General features: G+C 39.6%; 1 protein-coding gene across 2 annotated transcripts in view; it reads right to left on the bottom strand.

Annotated features, from left to right (window-relative positions):
* Nucleotides 1–7,009: 7,009 nt before the first annotated feature.
* The window catches only part of IFT88 (intraflagellar transport 88), a 49,070-nt gene continuing 39,160 nt past the window's right edge, over nucleotides 7,010–16,919 (bottom strand). Inside the window, exons 24-26 of one of the 2 annotated variants that reach the window (XM_032991090.2) lie at nucleotides 16,426–16,486; nucleotides 7,946–8,041; nucleotides 7,010–7,266 (exon numbers count right to left, since the gene is read on the bottom strand). In XM_032991090.2, coding sequence (XP_032846981.2) covers nucleotides 7,145–7,266; nucleotides 7,946–8,041; nucleotides 16,426–16,486 — 279 coding nt within the window. In that variant the 3' untranslated portion in view covers nucleotides 7,010–7,144. Of the gene's footprint in view, nucleotides 7,267–7,945; nucleotides 8,042–15,880; nucleotides 15,910–16,425; nucleotides 16,487–16,919 lie in introns of those variants that run through there. The other variant, XM_032991091.2, reaches the window with a different exon arrangement.

Raw genomic sequence — 16,919 nt, 5'->3', positions numbered from 1 at the left:
GAAGGAGAAAATAAAGCAAAAAAGGCAAAAGGCTCAGGAATCGAGATAAGGACAGGGAGGGTTAACTCACCCATTATGGTCACAGGGAAAAGACAGACTCATTACGGGAAGAAAAAAGAACATAAATTTAATTCAGACACTAACACCACCATCACTTAACGGACAGAGTAGGACAGTGAGAAACATTACCACATCTTAAAAACACCTTCCCCCCACCCCTCCCTTCTTCCCAGGCTCAGCTCTGCTCCCGAGATCTCTACCTCCTCCCTCTCAGTGGTGCAGGGGGCAGGGAATGGGGGGTGCAGTCAGTGCTGCTGCTTCTTCCTCCTCAAGGGTGGCGGGGACACGCTCCTTGCATTCTTTCCCTGTTCCAGCGTAGTTCCCCTCTCACGGGACAGTCCTCCACAAACTTTCTCTGGTGCGAGTCCTTCCCGTGGGCCACAGCCCTTCCCAAGCTACCCCAGCGTGGGTCACTCCCACGTGTTCCAGTCCTCCCAGTGCTGAACTACAACAGCGAGAGCTCCCACAGAGCCCCCAGACCCTCTCACAGCCTTCTTTGGGTGCAGACACCTGCTTCAGCATGGGGACCTCCACAGGTTGCAGGTCGGCATCTGCGGCCCCGTGGACCTCCATGGGTGGTGGGCGGGCAGCCTGCCCTCTCACCACGGGCTGCAGGGAGAATCATCGCACTGGCACACCTCTCCTCGCTTTCCTCCTCCTTTCTTCCACTGACCTCAGTGTTCACATGGGTGTCCTTCTCACAACTCCTCTTCACAACTCCAACTTCTCCTCCCAGGTTTCCCTTCTTAAGTAAATTACCGCAGAGGAGCAGCCAGCGTCACTAATTGGCTCAGCCTTGGCAGGCTGAGCTGGAGCTGACTTGTCTGAATTGGAGCTGGGGGAGCTTCGAGAGGCTTCTCATAGGGGGCCATCACTGTAGCCCCCTCCCTCACTATCAAAAACCCCACCACACAAACCCAGCGCATTATTACAATGTTCTAAATCCTTAGAAAATTTCTGGTCCTCTGTTTTCTAATACACTGTAGGCACTTTTGTACCTTTTGTCAGAAAATGACAGCTACTTTTTATGGTTCATATGTGTTCTTCTTGATAGCCTCCCAAGCTTCAGGTGTTGCCCTTAGTGTTTCAATGATACATTATTGTAAACTTTCCACTTTTCTGGCCCAGAATGTTTTACAAATTACGATAACAGTTCAACTTCTGTGCAATCATTTCATCTATGAATTCTAATATGAACTAATCTTCACGTTATGATTTATTGGATTCCAGTAAGCTTCACGGGGTATGTTAGTGTTCCTTATCCTCATTTATTCACCTTCCATTATCCATTTTTTACCAAAATAAAGGGCAAAAGTTTGAGAGGAAGGGGAAGAGAAACTTGCCACTGATAGGAGAGATAGAAGGAAATCTACTGAGAGTAGAAAAACTATTTCTTTCACTTTTATATAATATTCTAAATGCTCTTTCTGGGAGTTGTCATGCAACATTTGTACTTGGGAGTGGCAGCTGCCTCTCTCCTGAGATTATCACCATAGTGATCAATGCCAGATAGTTATTAAGAAGTTCAGTTCCACAAATCCCTGCTATGAGAAAGTTCGGATGTTCAAAAGAAAACTGAGCTGTGCAAAATAAGGCAGACATTTTTAGTGAGTTCATATTAATAAGAAGAAACATTTTCTGCACATGATTCCATCAGAGAGCCACACACAAGGTTTGTATCTTCAGCCTTATATTGTTACTAACAGCTGGAAAAAATATGTCATAGCAGGAGAAAAAATCCTATTCAAATACATTATCATCAGACCATTAAGATAATTTGGAAAGTTGTTCTGAACCATTAACATGATCATGAAAACCTGCCAGTAGGTGTAAGAATGTAGCCCTTCCCAGACACATTAACCACCAATGAGCAACCTTGTCAGGACTTTCTCTTGGTTGGGATTGTTGTCGTCCATAGCAGCTCTGGTGTGACAGCCAGCTCCAGATACTATGGTTCACACATAAATAAAACACATTATTGTGATAAGCATTAGTAATGATGCCACAGTAATGTGTTCGTCACAGCAGCGATACAATTGTCCTAAGGTGTCATGTTCCAAATGCTCATCCCCATCCTGCTACAACAGCATGTGCATTAAGAAGGTCCCATCTCTACCTGAAATAATTATGTGAAAAACATTAAAAAATCATCGTATAGGTCTTCAAGTTGAACAACTCATATTGTTGTATGGAACAAACATTCAACTGGCATCACCAGCAGGTATAAATCTTCAGACAGTTAAATTACCCCCCAAAGACATCTTCTTCCCTCACATTCTGTTTGCAGATAACCTGTCGCCCAAACTGCTGATTCGGTTCCCATTCCCTCTTCCCTGCATTTGTAAGTATTGTAATACCACTTGGCAGCTTCCATGGGATAGCATCTTCTACAGCAGGATCTTAGAATATTTTACAGTTGTTAGGTAATTTAGCTTCGCAAAACTGAGTTCTTGCAAAGTGGTGAATCCTTAATGGCCTTCATTTTGCAAAGGTGGAAACTGGGGAGCAAACAGGTTGAAAACAGCCTTTCTGTTGAAAAGCTGAGAACCCATGCCTTTGAAATCAAGAACAATCAAAACTGAGCAAATTAGATTAATTTCTTACAGTCTCATACTACACTTGCAAAGAAACCAAGAGGAGAAACAACCCTTCATTGTAAGACCCACAGAACTATTTATCTTTTCTTTGTACAGCTTTCAATTCCCATGTTACTCTAGAATAGCTTTGTTTTAAGGATAATGAATTATGCAATCTGTAGTGAAGGATGTTCAGGGTAAAACATGAAAAATGTGAATAAGAATGCTTTGATTTTGCGGAGTTAGGCTTGTTTATAAATAAATAAAATACTACCCAGGTAATCATTTATATTTGGCTATTTATGCTACCAAGATGTTCATCACCAGAGTAACCAACTAGAGCATCCACGGCCTTTGATCTAAGAGGCTATTCTCAAAGGATTTTTTTTCCCCCCTGTCCATTTTTGAAGCAGTAATAGACATAGAAGACTCAAGAAGACAAATGTCTGTCTCAAGGGATAGAATTGCTGTGATTACTTTCCACTTTTATCCAAGGAAAAGGAATTTCTGTGTTTTGTAAAATGAAAGTGACTCATAAGGTCATTACCAGAGAGCCTACTGTACAAAGAGATGTTTGTCATACATGTAGGGAGAGGTAACTTTGTATCTAACTGAATCCAGCACTTCCTGAAGAAGACTACAGGTTATCTCAGGTTTTAAGAGGTCAACTGAGGATTGTTTTATATTGCGACCAATACATTTTTGATGATAATACAAGATAAAATAACTCACAAGTCAATTCCTCAAGAGGATTAGCATTTTCCTAGGTTTAATGCTGCTGCCTGCCTAAGATAAAAAAATAAATAATATAATAGCAGTCCTATTGCATTTTCCAAAACTTTATTCAGGAATTTTAAATGATCTGCTAATTCCAGAATGATAAACACAAAATCAGGGCTTCGGTGGCACTGGGAGCACATATCTGCAGTGTGGCTTCTGGAGACGTAGTCTGTTCTCCACAACCAAACTTGACTAAATGTTTCTGCTTGAATTTCTGGGCTGAAGGTAGAATTATTTAGCTCATGCAGTGCTTCCACTCCTGCAGTTTCCGAGACCTATTGCAGGATTGAGGGCAGCCCTACGTGGCAGCAGGGAACAGAACTCACATTGCACCAGGGCTAAATTCCAGCCAAGCTACCTCCAGGACTGGGGCAGGGTCATCACATCAACATAGCACAATAATCATGTATAACCCAGGTAATTATTTTAGACACAGCTCCACTGGCATGGCTACGCTTCCTTCGAGACCTGAGCTGCCTGAATCGTGCAGTTGTGTTCACCTGCCAATAGCCTGAGGCCTTACAACAACGTGCTGACGTAGGACTTTGGACATGCACACAGATTCTCTCCCCTGAACAGATTCCAGTTATATTAGTCCCCATCAGGGATCGCTCTCCAGCCTTGCGTCCAGGAGGGATGTCACATCTTGTGTTCCCTCACACAGAACATCTCACACAGCAGAAGGAGTCGGCACCAAAGCTGCTGATAAAGAATGGTTCCCAGCCCAGGCTGACCTTTGGGTCATGCAAGGGAATTGTCTGGGAAATTGCTAATAGTCACAGGCCAAAACTGTACTGGGGAGCGTGCTACTGGTCTTACGGTATGGATGGTTACACGTCAGCTCCTCTGCCCTGGGCCTGCCCTGGCCATGTTTTAATTCTAGTAGGGACGTACCCATAGTTAACATGGTTTTGAAGGAGATGAACCCAGGCTAAACCATTTTGACTGTCAGCAGGACTTACTATTCCAGTGTTGGAGCTGGATCACATGGATTTCTGTCAGTTCAGAAGAAATTCAACTGTGCTTGCAAAATAACATGCAAATACGTCATAACCCAGAGCATTATATAATCAGATCCTCATGCCATAGGAAACATGTTCCAGAAGTTCCTCGGAGTTTGTGCAGGAGTGGAAGAGAAGTGCAATCCTGTTTGTAAAACAAAGAATTTTACCTAATGTACAGTTAGACATCTGGGCAAACCAAAGAACCTGCTGCTGATCAAAATCCCTCTGATGTCCACCAGTGTTTCTACAGACTAATTTGTGAACCATATCCCAGATTATCAGTAATTCATGACACTTTATCACAGAAGTGTCTATGTGATTGCAGTGTTTGATTAGATACTCTGCTTAAATGGTTTTGTATTAGTAGGCCAAGAGAGTCTCTTGCCTGTTGTCTTCTTTGCACCGTTTCACAGGTTTACCTGTGCCCCCTGCCATGGTCCAAAATAATTTCTCCCACTGTGATTAGTCAGATGCCTCATTCCACTGCAGTCTGTAACTGCAAATGCCCCCTCCTGCCTGGCAGTTTGCAGCCTGGAGGTCCAAGTCTTCCAAGACTGTAAGCCTGACAGAAAAGAACTACCATGGTAACCAGGAATATGTCATACTGTGACCAGAGCAGATGTGGCAGCACTGAAGAACAGTCAAGAGGAAGCTGGGTCTCAAGTGTAACCGTAAGGTTAAGTCATCTGTCTGAGCCCTTCCCCAAGAACTGTTCAGCCCAATTGCCTTTCCATCACCATCTCAATGCTGACTTGCATTCCACTGCAACATTAAAAACATACACTGTTGTACTGGGTGTCAGTGCCAAGGTTTTGGCAGTGGTGTGGCTGCAGGGGTGGCCCCAGTGAAGAGAGGCCAGGGCTGCCCAGTGCCAGAGACAGCAAGTTCCTGCCGGCTCTGCAACGGACCCAGAATATACCCAGCTGACAACAGCACACAGACCCTGTGCTGACAGGTTTGCACTGTCTTTGGGCTACTGTCAAGGAGTGGAAGAAAGTAAAACAGTCAAGTCTGCAATGGAACAGGATTCACCAGAGACAAAAGAGACAACATATCCCTGTGTTTCTCATTCTAAAAGGTGCAGAAGGCCTCCTCAGCGGAGTTGAACAGTGTCAAAGAGCCAAATACTGCTCTGGCTCAGTATGTTAGCGTCACAGTGTGGTATTCAAGTTCTTTAGCCACGTAAGCCATCTATTCATTCCCTTTCTGTCCCTACCTACAGCAGATGAGGTCATCTTTTTTTCCTTTCTGTCCTGCTGCTAAGTTCTCTAACTGCAGCACAGGAAAGACTTGCAGAAATAAGACGGGTGGCATCCACTTCCTTCTCACGCTCTTTTCCATCCTCCAGAAGGATCAGGCCCCAGAGCTTACTGTGTCTTTCTTCTTTGGTGAGCTCCTCGGGATGTTCTGTAAACCACGCTGAATGTGCTCTGCTTATCCCACCAAGGGGAAGCTGGCGCAGTCCTAGGCGGAGTGCTGCGGCAGTATCGTGGGAAACACGTTACGTATAAAGCAGTTCATTAACTGTACCATAAACCCCACGGGACTACATTCCTACAACTGTGCCATTACAGAAGCATTTCTGACCACTTGCAGAGACATCTTGTAAGACTGGGGAGATGTTTTTAAAACCTGAAAAGAACATTTCATGAAGATATGAAGAGAACTTTCCAAAGCCACTAGCTAGGGAATAGTCTAAGCACCAGCACTGAGTATTGGAAATTTCAGAAGACCGAATCCTTGTATTTCAAATACCCAAAGTCTAATGATCAAACCAAACTCACACCAGTGTTTTAAAAACAAGTCCCTGACACCCCAGTGTACTAGACTTGCAAGAATTTATTAGGGAATTCTGAACACCTGACTAATATTTTTATCTCTGAAAAGTGATATAAATCAGAAACCCCATGTTCCTATTTAACATATCTCAATGACTTCAGATCAAACTTATCCAGTTCATAAAAAAATAATGATTTCTGTAACTAACATCTTTGCACATACTCAACCTGGGCTGTAGAAAGCTACTTCTGTGTAGTCAGTGCCACAATCTCCAACATTAAGATTCAAAAGCTGAAATCTAATTAGCAATTTTGAACAAACTAGACTGAAATCCTGTCCACTGACCATTTGAAATAAAAAAATAATAAAAACATCATCTTTGTAATTTTAAAAATACCTAGGAGGTTGCCAAGAGACTGCAAAATGGCCCTAGTTCTGCTAAGTGTAGACTAAAATTAAGATGCTTTCTTCAGTATCAAGTACTTTGCTAAAAACTGGGGCCTTAAAGATGACCAAGGTCATTATTTTCAGAAAGTTAATTCACAGGCCTTACATAAATTCTGGCTTTGGATGAAGGATATGGGACTTTCAACCTTGTAACATTGCTCTGAGGTATTTTGCATTGAAAGGTGAAATTTTAGAGGATGCTGTCTTTCCTATTATCATCAGACATATCTCTGAAAGCAAAAGCTTTATGCATTTGATATAGTTTTGCAATGAGTTTGAATACCTGTGTAGTTTTTATGCATGAGTAAAATAACCTCAGTATTATTTTTTTTAAAATCAATTATAAAAGACTGCAACTTCAAATCCATGTTTTTAATATAAGATACCATATATCCAAAGTATTTCACAAATATTTCACCAAAATCCACTACAAAATCATAACAAAGACTTTCTGCTATAACTTTTAAAAGAAGAAAAAAATTATGAGTGGGACATATGCTATTCTGGAAGTAAATCCTCTCCTAGTTCTTCATCAGCAAAGTCATCTTCCTCAGTTCTTTTTCTTGCTGCAGTTTTTGGTCTTTCTGCTTGTGGGCCAAGTGGATCTATGTAGGAGGCATCTAGGGTTTAAATAAATACATTTGAAACAGTTACCTCGAAGTAAATTTACCTTTTTTTCAAACATATACAATCAAACACAAGACTGGTTTTAGCATTACACATCTGTAAGGTGTCTTTGAAATGCAGACCTGAAAGAGCATATGAACACTGAAGAAGACACCACGTTCAGAAACTGAGGCACGACATGAGAGCAAAGTACCTGAGTGCTAGTGATAGCTTTTTTTTTTCTTCTTCTTTTTTTAAAATAAATTTCTCTTTATTTTATTACAGTCATTAAGTGAGAAAAAGACTTTGGAAAAGTGCATGAAACAGCAAGACTGATGAGTTGGTTAAGGAAGGGCATTTAGGCAGTACCATATTCCACATGGATTTGGGATTTTAAACCCCTCTGAAAATTCAATCTTAGTGAAGAACTTATGACTGCAGAACCACAAGAATGACTAAAGGATGCAGCAGACAGATATCAAAAATAATACATATTTACATGGGCCATGTTTCTTAATAATTACTTTATAGTGAGCTCTGAACAATGAAGCTAAAGCCATTCTTCACATTTATTTCTTGAGGAAAAAGTTTTCCTAATTGCCTAATTTTACATGCTCTTCCAGTAACTTATTTTTTCCATCTCCCCTCTCCTTGAGGTCCAAGAAAGTGAGAAGGTGTAAGATGTCTACTTGCCTATTTCTTTACTGCAGCTACTTTCATAGGGTTCACTTGTTCCAGGCAAAGCTTTAAGCTTGGCACTCAGTCTTTCCCCTTTGGTACCACCACTATCTAGGGAAAAAAAAAAAGTTGAAGATATAATAGCATTCTGTTATGTTCTGTGAAATCATGATACCAGAACAACATAAATTCTGCTACTATCTGTCAAACAAGATTTGGATGAAACCATCTTTTCATGATGGATATAGTGCTCATTTGTAAGAGTGGTCATTAAAACATAATGGACACTGTGTCCACATATGTGTGTTTTAATTTAAAAAAAAAAAAAAAATACAGCCTTATTTACTTTGGAGTAAACACATTAAAATATTTCTGCTTCAAACGCTGACATTTCCATTGCTTATAAATCACAGTCACATTTTGGAGTTAAAATAAGCATGATAAATATAAACACTGTCACAATGTATATGGACATTTCATATGTCTGTGTGCTTACTAATATATTAGTATGATCCACTTGTTCAACACTGTCAAGGTTAAACACAACATTAACTTTGCTTTTAATGAGAAGAGTATATTTGGCATGTGCTGCCTGCATGGCAGGCAGGCACAGTTCATGTATACAGACCATCCCGGCCCTGCATCTTGCTGTAAACACTGTGCTGGCAGCTCAGTTTGCAGTGGGGCCCCAAGGAATGTGTCGGCTCCAAGGGCTGCCTCGTGCCCAGACAACATCAGATTAACATTCTCTTGCCACAGCAGTATTCCAGACACTTTAAATATTCTGTTTGCCTCTGAATCTCTTTTTCACATTCATGGCAAGCTTTGAATCTCGTCTGCTATAACGAATCTTTATGCAATTTTTTTCTGCTACGAGAAAACGTTTCATGTTTGGTTTGGTATATTTACAAGACAGGACATGCCATGCAGCCAAATACAAGCATACTCATTTACAACACAAAACAAAGCTGTTATTAGAAGTCCTCCATCTGTAAGGAGGAAAAAATCAGTTTCATTCAGCAAACGTTAATTACAAAGTCTGGACTTGGCGACACATTTCCATTGTCTTATTTACTATAAATGTTCTCTTCATAAGTATTGTTACTATTAAAAAAAAAAAAAAACCCAAAAAACCCACACCAACAAACAACAAAATAACTTCCACAAAGATGACAAACCTTTATTTCTCTATAAATACTACTGGAGATTTCAGTTTACTCAGCCCTGAATTGGAAGTCAATGTCTCTGCTCCAACAAAGACCTAATGCATACAGTCACATGTCAAACAGTTAATATGTTTACAAGACACTGATTAAAGCTGAAACTTCAAAGCAAGGAGAATCTATTTTAATGTACGTCACCCTCCCTTGGATCAACTCTCATTGACAGGTTTCATGGAAGAAGTGATGCTTGATGAAGGATTTGAAGAAACTGAAAGAAATCAATGGGTTTGACTGGGGGGGGGCGCTCAACCAAAAGGCCGTGAAATTACAAAAGGGCTGCCTCTTGATTTCAGTGGGCTTTGGACAGGCCTATGCAACAAGGGGGTGAGTGCTGAGCTTCAAAGATGGTGTGGATGAAAACATTTTGAGGACAGTTTAGAGGAGAATACAGAAAGTTTTAACGTGGAGAGAAAGTAGGATAAGAGTAGGCACATAGCGTCGTGAAACAGAAAACAATTTACAAAATAATGAGTAAAGTTGGAAGAAGCAGTAAGGAGATGGAAAGACGGGAATGACACAGTAAAAACTTCACTAGAAGAAGACTGAACTAATCAAAGAAACTCCACAGGTTTAATTGGTTGGTTCCAGAAAGGAAGAACTGGGTTCAAAAGTTTTCAACTGTGAAGGAGGAAAACACATGGGTTTTAGTGATACTACCAGAGGAAGGTGAAAGATTTTATATTAACTAAAAGAAGCAAAGAAAGGATGGTAGACAAGCCAAATACCCAGAAGTTACCTGTACATCTTACTGCCCTAAACCAAACAATTGAAAGGAGCTTTCTTTGGCATCCTAGGACCCTTAAGTTTTATTAGGGCTACATCCAAGAAGGGAATGAAGTGGGAAGTCTGAAATTTGAAGCCAAATTTTCTTCCCTTTTCTCTCCCCATCTAGGGGATGTCCAACCCTTGCAGTACCTAAATCTCACCAACTGCCCCCCTTGCACAGCTCTGAAGTTCCTTAAGTGCCTATTGCTATGACTGAGTTGCCCAAAATGGCCATCCTGATCAGCAAAATGCCAGCAGGATGTTCAGCATGTGACCCTGGTGCCTAAGATCCCCTTTCTGTTTATGAGGCAATAGAGTAAATGGAGCTGTGAGTGCTGTTGCAGTGAGCCAATGTAGCCGTTCACACAAATGTAGCTTCTTAGGCTTCAGACTTGATTCAGTTGCCCAAACACATTATTTAATGTGTTTAATGAACTGAACCAACTCATCAAAGGGTTAGATTAATGCTAGAAATAATGCAAGGGAAGCTGCAAGAAAGAAAAGAAGTGCTGAGAGGGGCTGGACTATTCTTTCCAGAAGCAGCAAGTTCCACAAGCAGCAGTACCTCCCACCTTGACTAAACGCACCCTGGAAAAAGCTATGAAGATTAAGTGTCTGTGGGCACAGTGTCCTCTTAAGCAGTAAGAGTATGTGGATGCCTTACCAGATTAAAGATCTATCTAAACTGGCTTACTGTCCATACAGAAGAACAAGACGCTTAGGGAAGAGCATCGTAAGTAGAGCAAGTATATACAGTAGCTCTCCAAGAATAGTCTCCCAGCCTCCAAGAATTTGTAAATCAAGCATGTGTTTGGGGGAAGGGGCAGCTCTTCATATTTAATAATGGATTAATTGATTTATTCTCCAAGAACTTGTTCAGTCTTCTCTTGAGCCCCGGTGAAATTTTTGCATCCATAAACTTGAGATAAGGAGTTTATTTGCTTTGAACCTACCAAACTAGGCTCACCTCACCACAGAAAGGAGCACCCTGCCCTTTCTGCCCTGCATCGCATCCCCCTCCACATGCTGTCAAGTGGTAGCAGGCTGCGCTGGAACCGGTTACTGATAGGTTTAAAGCTAACCTAATGAAAACTTCTTCTCAAGTGGCTCAAGTAATGCAGCTCACCTTACCTCTATATGACCGTTATATCTACAGCAAGAGTGAAGGGAAGGTTAACATCTCTTCTGGTAGCAGCTCACAGTTAGTTTAAATTAAGCTAATATGCCAAACCATATCAAGTCTCCATGGACTGCACTATGCTCTGTGCATACCTAAAGATGTGGAAGAAAAGCATTTTTCATTTTGAAGTTAATCTGGAAGAGAATAAGAGGTAGTTGACACTATCTACTTTACACCAAAATGTCAGACAGCAGCTCAGGAAGTGAGAGTTCTGGCTTCAACGCCTTCCTTCACCTGAGGGGAGTTCAAACCCACAGTTCCATCTTTTAGGAGTATCCCAGTTACTGAGCCATTTGGGGTAAGGCTTTTCTTGACACTCTGCCGTGGATCTGGCTGCCAATATGGCAGCTATGAAATATTCTGCTGACCATATACCATGATCTGCCAGAAGTTTAAATCTCACCTTGAAATTACTTCTTGTAGTTCTGTTTGCAGATAAATCAACTGTACATTTTTATTCAGTATATATACATACATAATTTTGTGAATGTTAAGGAATACAGGTTTGCAATGTAGACTTCAGGATTTTGGTATCCTACAGTGAACAGAACTTCAGGGGAGGAATTTTTAAGTGTTTCTGTATTTCCTACTTAGCAAGACATCTCTGTGTATATCACTTCAACCCATAAAAACCATAATATTTATTTTTTAAAGGAATCTCACTAGTTGCATTTACAGCGAAGAGACTATTGTAATAGAAATTCCTCCAGTATCACAAAGGACATAAAATAGAATTTTTAGTACCATTTTACTCATCAGGAAGATATCAAAGGGTAAGGTTGTTTGGTAATCTACATCCTCTGTAAAATGTTTATGTAACGAAGTGCATAGTGGGCTAATGTGTTTACAGATACACTGAATTCATAATGGGTTTAAATGCAGCTCTGTGTATCTTTCATATTTGGGATGAAGACATCATCTTTGGATAAGAGAGGGCTTTGGTTTGGTTTGACCAAAGAGAACAATAAATTCAGCACAGATGGCAGAATATAGTATTAAAACTGAGAAACAGCATGGGAAGCAGATGCAATTTTAAACTCCATTGCAGTTCATTTTGATTTGAAATTCTGTTGAATTGAAATTGTTTATGGTGTGTCAATTCGGCTACGCCTCAGGTGAGTTCAGACGCAGAAAACAGATTAAGATGTTTTCTTCACACAGTTATTTTCCCTGTATGTTTATTTAAAAAAAAATTATTTCCCCGCCAGCCAATGGAACCATCCCACAACAAATTGTAATTAATGGGGCATCAACAGGCACACAAAGCCTAGAAAAGTGATTTTGAAGTCCTGGCTGCAGGGTAACAAGAGAATCTCTTGCCTTTATCACAGTCAATATTATTTGGGATGCTTATAGCCCAAACATCTATAATGTACGTCCATATTATATGAGATCTGTCTAGGCTGGTAAAGGGTGTTTGAATATGGGATGTTTGTTTAGGATGGACAAACCCACTTCTCCACTGACATCATCACAGGTGAAATGAAAAGGGAAAAGGCACCTGAATTATTCTCGTGCGGTTTCCTTCCCCAATTCATCTTGGCAGGCTTAGGTAACAAGGACGATGCAAAGTGCTCAGCCTTTCATCTCTGAATCCAACACTGCTTCTCTGGGCTCCTGTCCGAGACTGCAGGGCTCCTCTCATCCAGGACAAAACCCCCCATTCAGAGAGCAGGGCAAACGCGGAGACCAAGCACATACTGCTGTGGTAATGTATTCCTTAAAGTCACACTTTCCCTTATCTATGAAAGGCCTTATGCTATTAAACAGGAAAAATCTCTTAGGGTAGTAAAAACCAGCGTGTCCTAACTTCCAAACTCTGGATGTTACTATCACATCTCTGCAAAGCACAAAAAAGTGAGTATGAAAACAAGAAAAGATTATTGGCAAGGAAATCTTTGAGAACTGCTTAAACTCAGATGTACTGTTAGCTTCCTCCAGGGTTCCGTGTTTTGGTGTTTTTTTTTTTTCTTTTTCCATTCTCCTTTTTTAAATTAAAAAGAAGAATCTTAAGGGAGTGTACCAATGTCATCTGCTTCCAGCATGAATCAAAAAGATTGAAAATCATCAATCTGATAATTGTAGGAAGAAAATTTCAGTTTTTATAGTAAGAGTCAACAAATGTGTTCAATTTTGGGTAAGCATTTTAGATTTAATGCTTATGCTTCTCACAAGAAAAGAGCAAACTCTAACTGACACTGATGTAGATGCCAGTTTTCTTGGTCTCACTTTTTCCACTCTGTCTACTATCCATGCATACACTAATCATATTCTTCAAAATATGCTTTGGTGCATCTCATGCACCTTCTGTTTTAATTTATATTGGCAAAGTAGTAGGTATCCTATGAAGTACATGCCCTGCCAACTTAGTTCTCTTTCCTCTTAAGCTTCCTCTTTAAAAGCAATTTTAGATCATGTTTCCTAAGACAAGGAAGCCTGAATTATTAATACTAATATGAATTACTATAGAGGGACAAAATACTTTGGAAAAAATAAAATCTGGTAAGAATGCCAGCAAGTATGGGGACAGTGAGCTGGCAGGAGGAAAGAAATAAAACATGCATCATACCTAAAATATCTGGAATGCATACACACATCATTTAGCTAGTAAGTACTTTAATTTAGCCAGTAAGTACTGAACTAAAGAGGGTTCCATGCTTCACTGGGTTCAGTAATGATAGCAAATCCCTCATACAGTGTAAGAAAATGATCACTTTTGGTCTTGGCAATACCACTGGAAAAGACTAATCTTAAAATGTATGCAAATGTTTCTTTTTTTTTATTTAAGCTATAAATTTATCAAAAGTGTACTAAGATTCTGAAATATAAACATGGGTTATTTTATTTCATATGTATCTTCACACAGTCCATGTACAGAAATTTATTCAACTGCAAAATACAGATTCATAACCCAGGTGAATAATGCCAAACATTGGACAAAATTGGTCTTCAGGTTTCTCTCAGTCATCCTCAGTAAAAGGCAGACAAATTACAACATAGTCTTTATCATCTGTTGCTGTGAGTGTGCAGTTTCTTCACTGATAAGGTTCCCCAGAGTCAACATTACTACTTTAAAAATGCATAATGCCTTTGACTCCTAAAAATATATATAAGTAGTACATCTCACCATAACTTCTTTTAGGAATCCCAGTAGAAAACTAATTCCAGGCTCAATACAGGACCTCCTTTGTACCTCTGCTTGTTTGCTGAGTCATTTCCAGAAAGGTTGGCTCTTTGGCACTGAATTTGTTTAACGGAGACTTCTCAAACATGCTTTTATACAGACTTGTTCCCAATTTTTTTTTTTTCACTCTTTCATGAATTTGACATAGTATCTTGAGCAACAACCTAAGAATTATTGATAGGACGAATTCTATGTCAATTCTGACCCTGCTTTATCCTCTTATCCTCTTTATGTTAGCATCTTAAATGTCTGCATTTGCTCTTGTCCCATTATTCTGGTTATGGGGGGAAAGAGTAATGCCTTGGAATTACCAGAGCTTACAGTCGAAGTTCCTCATGTGTTCAACTTCTGAGGGGAGGGGAAGGGATTTTTTTTTTTTTTTAATTTTTAAAAAAGACAACTTTCCATAGATACTTCTGTCTTTAAAAGAATCATTGACAACATGGTAGTTTGAGGGATTAATGTTGTCTTAGCATCTTTCCAGCTTGATCACGATTTATATCCTCTTTTGCTAAATTATTGACTCGCTCTCTCCTGATAACATAACCCCTTTTTCACTAATGAGAGTCAGGACAATTACAAAATGTAGCTGTAAGAAAAGAGACCCTTTGTGCCATTTGCCTACATGCCTGATGCGACATTCTGCACAGCTGTAACCCTTGCCTGTTACCAATGCTGCTCTTCATTACTATTTATTATAAGCCAAAGCAGATCTCCACTTTATGACAGAAAAAAGATCCTGACGCTGTTTCACGCCGCTGTTTTGCTGGCACCTCCAGCTGCCTGCCTGTCTTATGTAACAAAGGAGAGTACAGAAAGGTTTCCATCCCTCTCTGTTACCAAAATAAGGAATTTCACCCCAAGAATTACTTTGGCCTGATGCCCAGAACAGGTAAAATTCAATCCTAGGTGAATGGTAGTTTTTTATCAAGAAATGATTTAAAGGCCTCTCTAGTGAAACTACTGAGCAGAAAAAGGAATGAGGTATCTCTCAAGCACCCAACACTCATTCTTAACCCTTACAGAACCCAGGAGAGCAGTCTTCATAAATGTAACAGCATTCTAAGGTCATCTTAAGATTACACTAGTAATTTCCATGACTTTTCAAGACCCTACATAATTGGTTAAATGTAGTAAAGCATCTGCTCTGTAGGTAGAGAAAGAAAATTACCAAAGAAGAAGAAAAAAAAAAATCCATAAATTATTTCTCTGTAAAAGGAAGGGAAGAGAGGCAAGAATTTGTAGGGGATCTATTTTTATGAGTCCCACCAATATTAAGATAAACCAAAAGCAGAATACAAAGAAATAATTTATTTTCTGAGTCAAAATAGGGATTTTTTTTCCAGGTGGCTGAAGGAACCTGAGGTCTGCTAGTTTCCTTAGAGCAGCAGCAGGGAACTGTTAGGTTTAACATTACTAACTTTTCATGGATTTAATAATGGGAGGGAAAAATCATTAACTCTGCAATATGCAGACTACCTAGTGCAGAAAAGACAAAGCAGGCCAGCTTCCAGACTTTGCTAGAGTTTTATATTAATGAAAGTCAGCATTGTAAATCTATAGGAGCAGAGAGACTTACTAGTCAGAGAGCAAGCTTCAACTTCTCTAGTACTTCAACTCTGCTATACTAGGAAAAAGGGAAGAAGGAGTTCAAAGATAATACAGATGTCTTCTCCGTATTAGGGAACTGGTTGCACAAAATAGCCTCTTGAACTTGTAACAAACACCTAATGCAATAGACTAGATAGTGAGCACAAAATTCCATTTCCTCCATGTTAAATAAAGACATAATTAATTGCTTTTTTCATGGCTTACATGTTCTGTTTTGTTATAATAAACAATTCCTTACAGTAAATATTCCAAAGTTAATGGGATAAAAATGTTCAAGTCCACAGTACTGAAAACAAGTAGAGATTTAGCTTTAGGAATACACTGAGATCAGTATATAAAGCACAAATCTTAAACCAAATCCATGCTACTATACTGGTTGAAGTTTCATACAGCAATGAGATAATCAAAAAGTATGAAACAAAATTTGTGTGCATTTCAGAATGTAAGGAGGTTTTACAAACACTTTAAGAAAAACTATTTTCTTTAGGATCCTGACAAGTCTGATATGTAAGCAGAGGTATTAAGTACTTACCACCACCAGTGTTTCCTTCTCTGCGGCTACGTGCACTGCCATCTCTGCCAGATTTAATGCGCTGGAGAACAGTGAAAAAGGTTTGAAAAAAAACAGAACAAAACCCCCATTTAGTAATATACATTAGAGATAATTATTGAAAACTCAACTTAGCTTATTAATAAAAGAGTAGGAGAACATTAAACTAGGCGTGCTATACTTGAATAAACCTTGTTTTCTCAATGCACAAAATTGTCCTTAAAATCAGTGTTAAATCCAATGTTTACATAAAATGAGTTCTATGAAATTCAAGCAGAATATAACAACAAATTATTTTTCTTCAGATAAAATTTATACAAGGAATGTGTATAAAAATAGGTCAGATGTACCTTTGTAGAGTTCAGCTGAAAAAACAGGCAACATAGCCCTCCTTGCAAGATTTCAAAGTAGCCTCTGCCTATCAACGTCTTGTAAATCCCACAAGCGTTTTATTATTGTAAAGATTCAAGGGGGGA

The sequence above is a fragment of the Tyto alba genome, unplaced genomic scaffold (assembly GCF_018691265.1).
Source record: "Tyto alba isolate M040663 unplaced genomic scaffold, T.alba_DEE_v4.0 Super-Scaffold_2, whole genome shotgun sequence".
NCBI lineage: Eukaryota > Metazoa > Chordata > Aves > Strigiformes > Tytonidae > Tyto > Tyto alba.
This window is presented reverse-complemented; position numbering and strand designations above follow the sequence as displayed.